This window comes from Poromitra crassiceps (genome assembly GCF_964638095.1).
Source record: "Poromitra crassiceps genome assembly, chromosome: 6".
Taxonomy (NCBI): domain Eukaryota; kingdom Metazoa; phylum Chordata; class Actinopteri; order Beryciformes; family Melamphaidae; genus Poromitra; species Poromitra crassiceps.
In genome coordinates this window covers 20,456,994-20,470,816 of record NC_139627.1, presented here as the reverse complement: position 1 = coordinate 20,470,816, position 13,823 = coordinate 20,456,994, and the positions used below count along the sequence as shown (strand labels likewise).

The following is a 13,823-nucleotide window of genomic DNA, read 5'->3' as shown; positions in this document are numbered from 1 at the left end:
ATGACTTCTTCTATCTTTTCTCCTGGCCTTTGTCTAAACCGGAGGGCACTGTCGCCACCTAAGGGTTCTGTAAAATAGGTTAGACACATTCAATAGCTCCCATATTGTAAGAGGCGATGTAAGAGGCTTAGATCGACATTCCCCCGTCAAAATATGAATTTGGAGTTATTGGCGCCATTTGGCGTCGCTGGCAGCCTACGGTAAATTTCTCTTGACGCCATATGGCGTCGCTGGCACTCAATGTGTTAACACGATATCTCAGGAATGCCTTGACGGAATTTCATCAAATTTGCCTCAAACATCGACTTAGACTCAAGGATGATCTGATTTGATTTTGGTGGTCAAAGGTCAAAGGTCAAGGTCACTGTGACCTCTCGAACGCCATTTTCAAGATTGTTAACGCAATATCTCAGGAATGCCTTGATGGAATTTCATCAAATTTGCCTCAAACATCGCCTTGGACTCAAGCATGAACTGATTAGATTTTGGTGGTCAAAGGTCAAGGTCACTGTGACCTCTCAAACGCCATTTTCACGCTTGTTAACGTGATATCTCAGGAATGCCTTGACAGAGTTTCATCAAATTTGCCTCAAACATCGACTTGGACTCAAGGATGAACTGATTAGATTTTCGTGGTCAAAGGTCAAGGTCACTGTGACCTCACGAATGCCATTCCCAAGTTCGTTAAAGTGATATCTCAAGGACGGCTTGATGGAATTTCTTCCAATTTGCCTCAAACATTAACTTGGCCTCAAGGATGAACTGATTACATTTTGGTGGTCAAAGTTCAAGGTCACTGTGACCTCACGAACGCCATTCCCAAGTTCATTAACGCGATGTCTCAAGAACGGCTTGATATAATTTCTTCTGATTTGGCTCAAACATCGACTTGGACGCAAGGATGAACTGATTCCATTTTAGTTATCAAAGGTCAAGGTCACTGTGACCTTTTGAATGCCATTTTCAAGCTTAACGCGATATCTTAGGAATGTCTATTGTCTTGATGGAATTTCTTCGAATTTGCCTCAAACGTCCACTTGGACTCAAGGATGAACTGATTGCATTTTGGTGGTCAAAGTTCAAGGTCACTGTGACCTCACACACCCAATTTCCAAGCTCTGTAATGCAACATCTCAGGAGCGCCTTGACGGAATTTCTTCCAATTTGCCTCAAATGGCGATTTGGACTTAAGAATGAACTAATGGTTCTAGTTTTGCTCTTCTTTCCATTCTTTTTCTTTGAATTGCTTTCTTTCTTTCTGCCTTTCTTTTTGCTCTGCCCCTTTCCTTTTTTTTACTCTGCATTTTCTTCTTATTTTGGCCATTCCCCCTTTCTTTCTGTCTTTCTGTTTCTTTGTCTTGTATTGTTGTGTTGAGTACATAAGGATATTGATAATAACGATGGCTAAGACTTGCGGTGCTGTGACAGTGTGTTGTGTGTTTCTTGTTGTTTGCTCCTCAGCGTCATGTTCCTCCAGTTTGTCCCAAAGACTCATCTGTTCTTCACAGCAGGAAAAGACAAGAAGATCAAACAGTGGGATGCCGACAAGTTTGAGCACATCCAGACGTTGGAGGTGACTCTCTCTCTCTTTCTCTTTCTTTCTTTCTCTCACTCCCCTCTCCCACTTTCTCTCTGTCTCTCCCTCTCTCTCTCTCTGGCTGTTAGGATGTTACTAGGTGGGTGGTTGTTTGGTTGTTGCTAATTCGTTACCAGGTGATATCCAGTGGTTGTTAGGATGCTGTGGTTGCTAGGTGATTACTAGTCGTTACGGTGTTACTAGGTGGTTGGTAGGTGATTACTAGTCGTTACGGTGGTACTAGGTGTTTGCTAGGTGATTACTAGTCGTTACGGTGTTACTAGGTGGTTGGTAGGTGATTACTACCGTAAATTTCGGACTATAAGCCGCGGCTTTTTCCCCGTTTTTTGGCCCTGCGGCTTATATAGCGGTGCGGCTTATCTATGGATTTTTTCGGGAAAAAAAAAAACGGAATTATCTCTTCTTTAGCACTCTTTCTAACTATAAATCCACTTCTGTTTTAATTTCCTCTCTTGCCCTCTTTTCACCACACCGCGGACACTGTGTGCACTGTAAAAAAAAAACACAGGTGGTGTTGTGTTATGTTGTTTTGTTGAAATGTTAATAAATGGGAGCTTCCTCAAACAGCCATCTCTTTCCCGACAATCCCCTCTGTGCATGAACCCTTACATATGGTAATTAAACATTAAAACACAATTAAAAAAAAAAAAAAAAACATTAAAACACCTGCGGCTTATAGTCCGGTGCGGCTTATATATGTAACAAACAGGCAATTTTGCTGCTGCGGCTTATACTCCGGTGCGGCTTATAGTGCGGAAATTACGGTAGTTGAAATTATGTCACATAGCAGGAGATGTACCACAGCCGCTCCTCTGAACCATACCCAGCTGACCGCTGTCCTGTGTGTTGAAGGGACACCATCGGGAGGTTTGGTGCCTGGCCATCAGCCCCAGCGGAGACCACATCGTCTCCTCGTCCCACGACAAGTCACTCCGCCTGTGGGAGAGGACCAGGGAGCCCATCATCCTGGAGGAGGAGAGGGAGATGGTAATTAGAGATTGATGTGGTGAAGTTTTAATGTCTTGCATATTGTATATTGTGTGAGATGAATCAAGCTAAATGAATTGAATCAAACTGAACCGTATTTCAAGTCTCTGACTCACAGAAAAAACAACATTCTCTCTGGCAGGAGCGAGAGGCAGAGTTTGAGGAGACCATGGCCAAAGGGGACGAGCCTGTGGTGAGTGCTTTTTTCTTCTTCTTTTTTCTTTCAAACTTTTCACAATGCTAATCTACCAAAACATTGTGTGTATTTTGCTCCTTGGTTATAGAACTCACTGGTAATACACAACCTGTCGATGCTTTGATTACCGTAGTCAAGATTTACTGTATAGGTGTGTTTCCTGATTCTGGATACCTGTTAATGGAAAACTGCACTTGTAAACACTTCTGTGGCTAATGTAGCTTTTAGCTTTTAAGTGATTCACACTGACCAATTACAAATAAACTTGTATACAAAAGTCACATGACTCACAAGTAGCTCCTTTATTGGACAGAGATTTGGTGACCTGTCTTCTTCTGTGGTGTTATATGAGTTAAGAACACATGAATAAATATGTAAGAATAATATGCCAACATCCATCTCCTTATTACCAATGAACCTTTTCATTGTGGTGTTGTTTCCTGTAGTTGGTTAGATACCATTCTGACTCTCTAACAGACCACATCAGAGTAAGTGTTGGTGTTGAGGAACATCTCTGTTTGTCTGCAGGTTCCCGGAGAGACTCAAGGAGAGGCAGCACCAGCCGGCAAGAAGACCATCGAGACGGTCAAAGCTGTGAGTTCTGAGTAGTGTGATCCCGTGTGATCTTCTCCCTGTATGATCCCGTGAGATCTTCTCCCTGTATGATCCCCTGTATGATCCCGTGAGATCTTCTCCCTGTTTGATCCCGTGAGATCTTCTCCCTGTATGATCCCGTGTGATCTTCTCCCTGTGTGATCCCGTGAGATCTTCTCCCTGTGTGATCTTCTCCCTGTGTGATCCCATGTGATCTTCTCCCTGTGTGATCCCGTGTGATCTTCTCCCTGTATGATCCCGTGTGATCTTCTCCCTGTATGATCCTGTGAGATCTTCTCCCTGTGTGATCCCATGTGATCTTCTCCCTGTGTGATCTTCTCCCTGTGTGATCTTCTCCCTGTGTGATCCCGTGTGATCTTCTCCCTGTATGATCCCATGAGATCTTCTCCCTGTATGATCCTGTGTGATCTTCTCCCTGTATGATCACGTGAGATCTTCTCCCTGTTTGATCCCGTGAGATCTTCTCCCTGTATGATCCCGTGTGATCTTCTCCCTGTATGATCCCGTGAGATCTTCTCCCTGTGTGATCCCGTGTGATCTTCTCCCTGTATGATCCCGTGTGATCTTCTCCCTGTGTGATCCCATGTGATCTTCTCCCTGTGTGATCTTCTCCCTGTGTGATCCCGTGTGATCTTCTCCCTGTGTGATCCCATGTGATCTTCTCCCTGTGTGGTCCCGTGTGATCTTCTACCTGTGTGATCCCATGTGATCTTCTCCCTGTGTGGTCCCGTGTGATCTTCTACCTGTGTGATCCCGTGTGATCTTCTCCCTGTGTGATTCCATGTGATCTTCTCCCTGTGTGGTCCCGTGTGATCTTCTACCTGTGTGATCTTCTCACTGCGTGATCTTCTCCCTGTGTAATCCCGTGCAGGCGGAGCGCATCATGGAAGCTCTGGAGCTTTACAGAGAGGAGAACAGGAAGATGGAGGAGCATAAATACGCTTGTGAGAATGCAGGCAAACAGGTACAGGCCTTATCCCACTCTGTTATGGTGCTGTAATCCTGTAACATGCCCAAGACATATTGTCCGGTTTTATCTCTGGATTCATTTATTTCCATTTCTCTCTTTAGTTTTCACCTTTTATTTAATCTAACCTAGTGCAAAAATTACTATTCTTTCCGCTCTTTGTTTTATCATAGCATTTACATTATTGCGCAAAGTAGGGATGGGCGATGATTTTCGAATATTCAAATAGTCGTTTTTTATTATTAAAATCGATTTTTATTGTTAAAATCGAATAGTTAAGTGACAATTGTCTTGTTTTAACACGTTCACTGCCAATGACGTGTTTTTACGTCAAACAAAATCCAACGGTTGACTGCCAATGACGTGTTTTTACGTCAATTTTTTTTTTTTTTTTTTGACGGTGGGACGTTGATCTAACCCTTTTACATCTCCTATACCAATATTGGAGGTATTGAATGTGTATAATCTATTTTACCGACCCACTGAGTGGCGACATGTCTCTCCACAGTAGAAAGAAGCGAGCCAAAACTGGAGGGAAAAGCGCGAGGAAGCCGTTCTCATACAGTAAAATGGATGGCGAAAACGCTTTCACTTTCGCGCTGACGCACAGCGGTGGCAACGGTGGGGGGTTCCAAGAATAGACTGGATGCACACTTTGAAACACGCACCATAAATAAGCCCAGAATCGCAAGAGCTTCATCAGAGCTCTCAACCGGACCGCCAAGAAACGAGCGAGCCCCATCCAGCGAGCCCCATCCAGACTGCCAGGGAGCAGCCAGGCAGCAGCAACTCGTTTGTCACAGACCCGCTGCAGAGCCAAGGAGGGCGGAGGAGAACGCCCACGGAGGGAGGAGTTGGAAGCAGAGGGGGGTTTCCGCTGTTATGGAGGAAATTACTGTTCAAAACTATTGTTTAGATGTCTGACGTCTTACTGATGCCAAAAATGAATGGTTAAAGTGACTGTTCTATCGAATTTCACAAAAAGCCGTTTATCTCAGAATAAATTTCCAGACGCTGAAACCATGCTGTATTCAACTGCTAATGCTTACATAACTACTAACTCTACAAACTAACTCTTTTAGACAGAGAAAGCACACATTCTATTAGTTCTTTTGAGATATTGTCTGTTCACAAAATCTTAGCAGAAAAGAATCCTCGGGTCTTGAAAGATGAGCCAGAATCCTCAAAAAAACCCTCTGGCAGAACCTACCTACAGTAAAAAAAAAACGGCTGGCAGTGAATGTGTTAAGAAGTGCATTTTCCTTTGTTTTTACCGGTGCCTGTCTTTAAGAGCATGGCAAAACCACAAGTTTGTCCTAGTGATGGACTCACTCGTGCATGTGCATTATGCCTTTGTCAGCCCAAGGACCCCTTGGTAGATAGAGAGACAGAGCAGGGACCCCTATGATTACAAATTTTACAAAATTGTGTTGCATTATTGGCCAGGGACGTGCAGAAAACATTAGAGGGGCAGGGGCTCAAATTCTTAAAAGGGCACTTCGGCGCAGAAATGCCGCCATCTGGAGGGCGGCGGCAGAAATTTCAGCCAATTTGAAGGCCAATTTAGGGGTATCACTCATTTTAAATATTCAGATTTTAACCAGATTTAGAGGAATATCTCATTTTAGGATGATACTTGTCACGGAAAAATAACTCAAACTGAAAACTGAATAATATTAGTATATAAAAGTTGCATGCTGTTGCAATACTGTTGTGAAATCATTTAAGCATCAATATTTTATGTATGTTTTGACAAACATACATACCTGATTCACCTTGACTGATATATCTGTCAGTGTGCGCCTGTGCTGCTGTCGTTCAGTCTGCATGTGGCTGAGTGCGCACTGCTGGAGTGGGCGGGGACGGGCCGTCTCGCTCTCAACAGTCAATGGACAAGCCACGTGCGGTTTTTGGGCTGCTGCCTTCAGGGGCGGCTTAGAAAAACACTGGTCCATGCAGAGGCCTATTAGAAATGGTGCATTCAAGGCCAAGAGAGCTTGGAAAACGCATTTCTCTTTGAATGCTGCCTTCAGTGACGGCATGGAAAGGGCAATTCCCATACAAAGCACCATTAGAAATGCTGCATTCAAGGTCAGGAAAGGGCACTTTTTACAGACTGAAAAAAAGGCAGGGGCTCAAGCCCCCTTTGATGTCTATGTGTGCACGTGCCTGAGCATGGCCTATAATATTTGTAATCCAACACACACAAGGATATCAGGTTGACAATTATTTTATTAATAGCTTACATTAAAAAAGCAAGAAGGAGCACATGTACACGTAGTCCGGCTCAAGTCTAATCACATGTTGTAAATTCATCCGCTACCCATCCTGTGCAGCTGTTTAATCAAAGAGCACAGCTAACGTATTTAACTCAACTAATTATTATTATATTAATTTTGTCTTAGATGATTAGATTGGTCTTTGACATTTGGCAATTTTTATTTCATTATTTTTGAGCGTCTTCACTTTGTGGATGTTTTTATGTGCCTAAGACTTTTGCACAGTACTGTACTTCACTTTTGCTTGACTTCACTTGACTAACAGGTGGTTGTGTTTTGCAGTTGCCTCTACCAAAACCAAACCCTATCCTTGTGGCCTTTGGAAACATTTCAGTAAGTAGAATAATTTTGAGAAATATTGAAATATTTTGCGCAGATTGCCTCTAGTAACTGAACGCTGATCATATCATCACTGCAATCTGTCTGTCTGCTTCCCTTTTGCAGCCGTCCCGCTACGTTTTAGATGTCATAAAGAAGGTCAGATCCAGGTAAGACATCAGTATGATTCATATATATATATATATATATATATATATATCATATAACGTTTCAATTCAGGTCAGTCTCTTTAAAAGTTGCTCAGGGGAATTTGGAAAGTGATAAAAATGGAAGAGGAAGCCAGGATGGGCGAAAAATCATCGTGTAAATAGTGTAAAATAACGCTTACAGTTCGTGTAGTTGATGGTTATGTTTTTGTATCTAGTCTCATTACAATTTGATCATGGAAATGTATAATGGACTGGACAAAGTTTTTAATTTAATCAGCTAAAAGATGTGTGAATGCTGGGTTGAGTTCTGTCTGTCTCCCTGTGTCCTGGGAAAATCTGACTTGACTCTGCATGTAAAAGCACTCAGCGGGTTGTTGTCTGTTTGTTTGTTTGTTTGTTTGTGCTGGTCAGTGAGCTGGAGGTGTCTCTGCTGGTGCTGCCATTCCCCTATGTCCCCGAGCTGCTCACGCTCTTCAACTGCTACATCCAGAGCGGCCTGGAGGTGGAGCTGGTCTGCCGCTGTCTCTTCTTCCTGCTTAGGTACACACCCAGCGTTTGTGTGTGTGTGTGTGTGTGTGTGTGTGTGTGTGTGTCTCAGAGATGCTCACAGCAAGTCATTTTTTGCAAGTCTTTGGTCACAAGTCCAAGTCAAGTCTTTGAGGGGCAAGTCCAAGTCAAGTCTCAAGTCCCTATGGACGAGCGTTCCATCATCAGCTGCATGCCATCCGGTCTGCTTAGAACACTGCATAGCTACTGTAAAACTAAGGAATTCAAAGCATGTACTGTATTAACCTCATTCCTTATCTATTAGAATACAGTAGCAGCAATGATTAGAGATGACATTAGACATTTCCTTAATGTTAATGCACCAAAATAATAAATTAAAGAAAAATAAAGATTGTTCACAAGTCCCAAACCTTCAAGTCCAAGTCAAGTCTCAAGTCCCAATTCCAAGGGCAATTTTAGATTTTTTTTGCCCCCGCTAATTTACAACACACACACACACACACACACACACACACACACACACACACACACACACAGACACACATATTTATACATACATACATACATACATACACACACACACACACACACACAGACACAGATTTGTTTTTCGGACAGATTTGTTTTTCTTGACATTGTTGTCTCTCCCTCTGTAGGATCCATTTTGGCCAAATCTCCAGTAACCAGATGCTGCTGTCTGTAATAGACGAGCTGAGGACCAATACTCAGTCCAAAGTGTGCGGAATCAGAGTGAGTAACAACCTGAAACTACAAGACCGCTAGAAAGAAAGCTTATTTACAACCAGAAACTACAAGACCGCTAGAAAGAAAGAGTGAGTAACAACCTGAAACTTCAAGACCGCTAGAAAAAAAGAGTAACAACCTGAAACTACAAGACTGCTAGAAAGAAAGAGTAACAACAAGAAACTACAAGACCGCTAGAAAGAAAGAGTGAGTAACAACCTGAAACTACAAGACCGCTAAAAAGAGATTAACAACCTGAAACTACAAGACCGCTAGAAAGAAAGTTTATTGACCTGCTGTGGACATTGAGGTTATCGAGTTGTCAATGGATGACACCTCCAGAAGGATCAGTAGTAAATGCTGGGTTCCGGAACCTGCCTAATTTCATATTCATATACCAACGCTGCATGTGTACTAGGGGTGGGGGAAAAAAATCGATTCACCTAAGTATCGCGATTAAATCGTAATATCGAATCGCAATAATCGTAGAATCGCAATACTTAAGAATCGCAATATAAATCGAATCAGCACCCAAGAATCGTGATAGTATCGAATCGGGAGATAAGTGAATCGCCACAGCCCTAATGTGTACATCCACTAAATTCACAAGCTTGCCCTTAGTCTGTGATAAAGTAAAGGGGCAGTTGACCATGCAGTCTGGAAAACATTCAAAAGTTAAGAAAAATATGAACCATGTATTGCCGTGTTTCCATTACCCTCAGAAATGCGCAAAATCTAAATATCGCAATAGAAATTGGGTAATGGAAACACGTAAATTTTGAAAAACCTCCCAAATATCGCAAAAAGTTTTTGCGCTCTCATGAGGTGGTTTTTCAGACGTGTCGATATAGCAGTTTATCGCAAAAGTGTAATGGAAACACATTTTCCGCATTTGCACGTCATGTGACCCATCTTCTCCTTTGGAAAAGGAGCGGAAAATGAAAGTAAAATGAGGGAGAAAGGGTTCGATAAGCCGTCGCAAAACCTCCGCAGCAAGTGGAAAACTTTGAAGCAACGCTACCTAGCAGAAAGACGAGTGTTGTGCAAAAGCGGAGCCGGGGAAAATAGATCATGTTTAATGGCAGAAATCGATCCATGGTGACAGGCTGCCTGTGTGCACGCATTTGGCACAGCGGCGAGATGAGGGGATGAAAAGCACACACCGGTGCGGTGCTGCTGACTGAAGTGAATACAGTGACTGTGAGTAATACATTACACACGTTTCAGGTGCAATGTTATAATTATAATACACGACATTCTGATTATTGCACCAAATCAGCCTTTTCCCCCCTCCATCTCTAAATCGGACCAGTTGTATTAGGCTACCTTTTTTCCTCTGTCTGTTGCGCTCACTGCATTCACCGCAGCCAGCAACATGTTGCCACTCATTTTCTTTTGAATTGATAATCAGGCTCGTTTATATGCGTTGTAACTTCATGTTGTGATTTGCATTGACCATTGGTTGGATTTGAGCATGCAGGGGACGGGATATGGGGCAGATCCCTGTGCGTAATCACTGTGGCAGCTGCTGGTAATGGGGAATTGCGTTCAGGTGTGTGCGCCGTCACTCGACTTCATTGGAAACGCCTACAAGTCGCAATTGTACATTGTCGAAGTTGTAGAAATATCGCAATTATTTTGCGAAAAACTGTAATGGAAACACAGCTACTGAGAACACATTACAAAAACAAGTAAAGCATGGGCTTTTAGTCTACACCTGCAAGCAACTACACCTGACACAGGTACGTATGGAGTGGTAGTGTAGGCGTGATGTATATGCAGTGTGTAGGAACTGTTTGTAAACCCAACCCTGTACTGCCATGGCAAAGGCCTTGTCTTTGCTGTGGACTCTTTGTGTTGGGAGAACAATTGCAGGACTTTTGGCACAGGTTCAGTAGAAACCATCTACCAGAGCCTGACTAAAGACCTGAAACACTGCTTGTAATAGAAAGATCTTTGTAAAAGTTAAATTGGAAGAGTTTAATCATTATTTTGTATTATTTTTATTTTGCAGTTTTGCACATGAGTGATGCGCCCAATCAAACTTCTTGGCTGGTTGAAAGTCTGTTGCTTTAACTAGAAAGACGACATCTTCGAGTTTACATCTGAAAATCGAATAAACAAGTCAGTGTTGATATCTAGCATATGGGTTGGAGCTGTAATCTGTCTTAACGTCTTTTCAGGACGTGTTGGGCTTCAACAGTGCCGGCCTGCAGTTCCTCCAGAGGGCGATAGAGAGCAAAGAGGACGTGATGTTCTTCGCCGACGCCACGGGCCGACGAGAGGACAAGAAGAAAAAGCGGAGGAAGCGGGAGCGAGCCATCCTCACCATCGCTTGAATGGACAAATACTTTATCCTCCCCCCCCACACACACACACACACACACACACACACACACTGTTTTTCTATAAATAATCCGCTTCCCATCTCCCCTGTGGGCGGGTGGGGACAATTTTCACTCTGGCTGTTTGTATGTGAATGATGTGAATTGTCTGTAAGATCCTGATAGGATGTAACGGCGTGTTATTCACACACACGCTTCATTTCCCAAATAAACTGCGTCCCAGGTCTCTCCCGCCACTCCGCCCGTCCTTTAGCTTTTACACGTGTTGTTCAGAAGCAATAAACGCTGGGCCGCAGAGAGAGAGAGCAGCGCTGTGTATACACAGCAGCTCCCTCCACAGTCTCGTATAAAACGGGAATATATATGGTGAGAGCCCGCAGCCTTAAATAGACACACGTCACGTTTGGGTCGCGATCTCCACACACGGAGGACAGGTTTGATTTACTCTGTTTTCTCTGGGGCTTCCTGGAGGTGTTGAACTCTGCTCATATCTTGGGTTGTGTCGTTTCCTCTGGATCCAAAAACTATGAGGCAAATGTTGCACCTATGTTTAGTCCTTTGTGTGACTGGCAGCACGTGAGTAGGTTCCAATCAATCACGCCTTCATAAGAAAAGACAAGAAATCTGCACACTGCTTAAACTGGCAATAAGCGATTTCAGACCGAACCAATCCTGAACCTATGAGATGTGAACCAACATTGAATGTCAGTTTTAAGGTGATTTTCGTGTCTCATTCCAATGAAGGGGAAGTAAATTCCGAAGACTACAAACTCGTCAACTTGCATCTGATCTTGGTGAGTAGTTTATATTGTAATCTTCATGGCGGTCAAGTGCCGAATAATCTCTCAAGACAGACTTTGGACTTGCATCGAAAATCTGTCGGCAAGCTCCGTGAAAACCTGAATAACAGCACTCGTAGGGTGCAGGCTCACATGCTGCGCTTTACCCAATCAAAACTGAATGGACGTGACTGAGAGTCAAACGGTGTGTAGTCAAACTTACCATTTTCAGCGTGTAGCAAGTTGCTACTTGCTACTAGCAACGAGCTAGCGTTGTTGTTTCATAGCGACAGAGGGCTTTGAGAGCGACACGCAGGGACCAGAAAGGAAATCCATAAATTTGCGCCTCCGCGCAGTGCCACTCTGTTGTTGTACTGGCGAATATAAGCGTTCCGGTCCCGAAAGCTAGTGAATATATATGAATTTTGACGTTTAGCATTCAAAATAAAAGTGACACAATGTATGTTTTTAAGAGGCACCGCTGCACGGAAGTGGAAGTCCCGGGCGGAACATCCGCGCTGTACAGGAAGCCTAAAAAAAGCTACGACTGTCCCAGAGTCTATTTACGTGCTGAAATAGACTGGGTTCCCAGATTGGGACTTGACAAAGCAAATTCTGCCAATATATAGAAAAGAAAACCTTTTTATTTTTTATTATTAACGATTTTACTTGAGACAGTTGCAGCAGGTGGGCTCTACGAACCAGTAATCAAAATCCCCTTACATAATTCACCCCTTTACTCTCATGTACCCTTAGGGACGTTTTTGTCCTTAAAGTGATAATACAGAGAGATGCAAGGGCTTTCATCAATGGGCGATGGGCTCAATCACCATTGTGTTAACTCACTTGAGGATATATACTTTACAGACATTTATTTACATGAAAATCTTATCACTTTAAGGGTATAATTGTTATATAAAAAAGTGTTTTTTAAATGGGTTAATAACTCATTAATAACCTGTGAACGTGCACAAAAGGGATAATAAAAAAAAATCCCTTTTCTAGTGTATCCATCAACCAAACCCTGAATAAATCCCTTAAAAACCTAAACCTAGCTAACCTACCTACTGTACATACTAGCTATACTTTTTCAAAGGTATGTTATTTTTAATCGATGATGAATGTTTATCAAGGACATTTCAGGGATGAAATGAAGTGGTTTGGTTTGGTTTGATGGTGGGGGGCAGTCAGAGTGTGAGCTGCAGACCTCTGGGTGGCGCTGCCCTCCCCCTCGCCATCCAATCCTGAACTCGGAGATCTGGCTTTGACTTTACTACTCTTGTAACTTAGCCTGGATTTACTGTCCTGAGGCCCGGCCGGTGGACAGTCAATATGTTTCATAGCAGGAGAGAAACGTTGCTACGTCTCAGTTTTCAGCGCCATGTTTTGCAGAAAAGTGGACTTATGTTATTTTTTTCTCTCTCTCCTCAAGCGTCCAACTCTTAATCCTGTTTCACACCCACATCAGACACTTCATTTTCCACCAGTGTGTTTATTTCCTGACCATGGGGCGCTGTGGAATACCTAATGAAATGAACCCCTTAAAACACCTCGCGCTCTCTGTTCGCGTTTTAATCTCGGGGCGGACAAAAAACAAATTAACTCTGTATTTACAAGGCCGTAAAAGAAAAGAAAAGTGCCAGCGGCCCTTTATGGGGCTGGATTTGGTCTTGAAGTTGTAAATGTCACACCTACCGAAATTAAAAATTCTTCAGGAAAATCCCATACCCTCCCCCCCCTCTCTCTCAGACTCACACAATGCTGACACTGCATTAGCAGCCAGCAGTTTAGATTAATCCATTACAAATTGTGACTTAAGAGGGTAAAAAAGCCAGTGCTGAAGTGAAGGCCTTGAGTCACCAACACAAGATTCAAGATAAAGATCCAATACTCTAATTGCCATATCAACAGAGTTGATTGGAATTTGCCTTGAGCTCACTTAAACACAGACACACAGAACCACTCACTTATAAAACACATTAAAAAATAAAGTATAAATCAGATAGATAACATCCACACCGTAAAAATAATCATGAAAGCAACAACTGTGTTCCGCCTCTGCCCCAAAGATTTACCATTTAAATTACCATACATTTAAATGACTGAACTTTATGTAAAATAGTGAACTACTTTCCCTGCTCCACCAGGCCTGACGCTGTGTGACACAATGCTATGCCCCAGAGTTTGAAATCTCATGCCATATCTGAATGTACTGTAGGGCTGGGCAATAAGGACCAAAAATCATATCTCTATTTCGGCTGAATACACGGTGATACACAATATATATATCGGTATTTTCTACAAAGTGGGCTAAATGTT

At 42.9% G+C, this 13,823-nt stretch overlaps 1 protein-coding gene across 1 annotated transcript in view; it reads left to right on the top strand.

The window, feature by feature from the left end:
• The window catches only part of wdr3 (WD repeat domain 3), a 41,296-nt gene extending 30,362 nt beyond the window's left edge, over positions 1 to 10,934 (top strand). The window contains exons 18-27 of the mRNA XM_083638460.1: positions 1,462 to 1,573; positions 2,450 to 2,584; positions 2,727 to 2,777; positions 3,309 to 3,374; positions 4,267 to 4,359; positions 6,924 to 6,974; positions 7,086 to 7,129; positions 7,541 to 7,669; positions 8,293 to 8,386; positions 10,564 to 10,934. Coding sequence (XP_083494586.1) covers positions 1,462 to 1,573; positions 2,450 to 2,584; positions 2,727 to 2,777; positions 3,309 to 3,374; positions 4,267 to 4,359; positions 6,924 to 6,974; positions 7,086 to 7,129; positions 7,541 to 7,669; positions 8,293 to 8,386; positions 10,564 to 10,719 — 931 coding nt within the window. The 3' untranslated portion in view covers positions 10,720 to 10,934. The remainder of the gene's footprint in view (positions 1 to 1,461; positions 1,574 to 2,449; positions 2,585 to 2,726; positions 2,778 to 3,308; positions 3,375 to 4,266; positions 4,360 to 6,923; positions 6,975 to 7,085; positions 7,130 to 7,540; positions 7,670 to 8,292; positions 8,387 to 10,563) is intronic.
• The last annotated feature ends 2,889 nt before the right edge of the window (positions 10,935 to 13,823 follow it).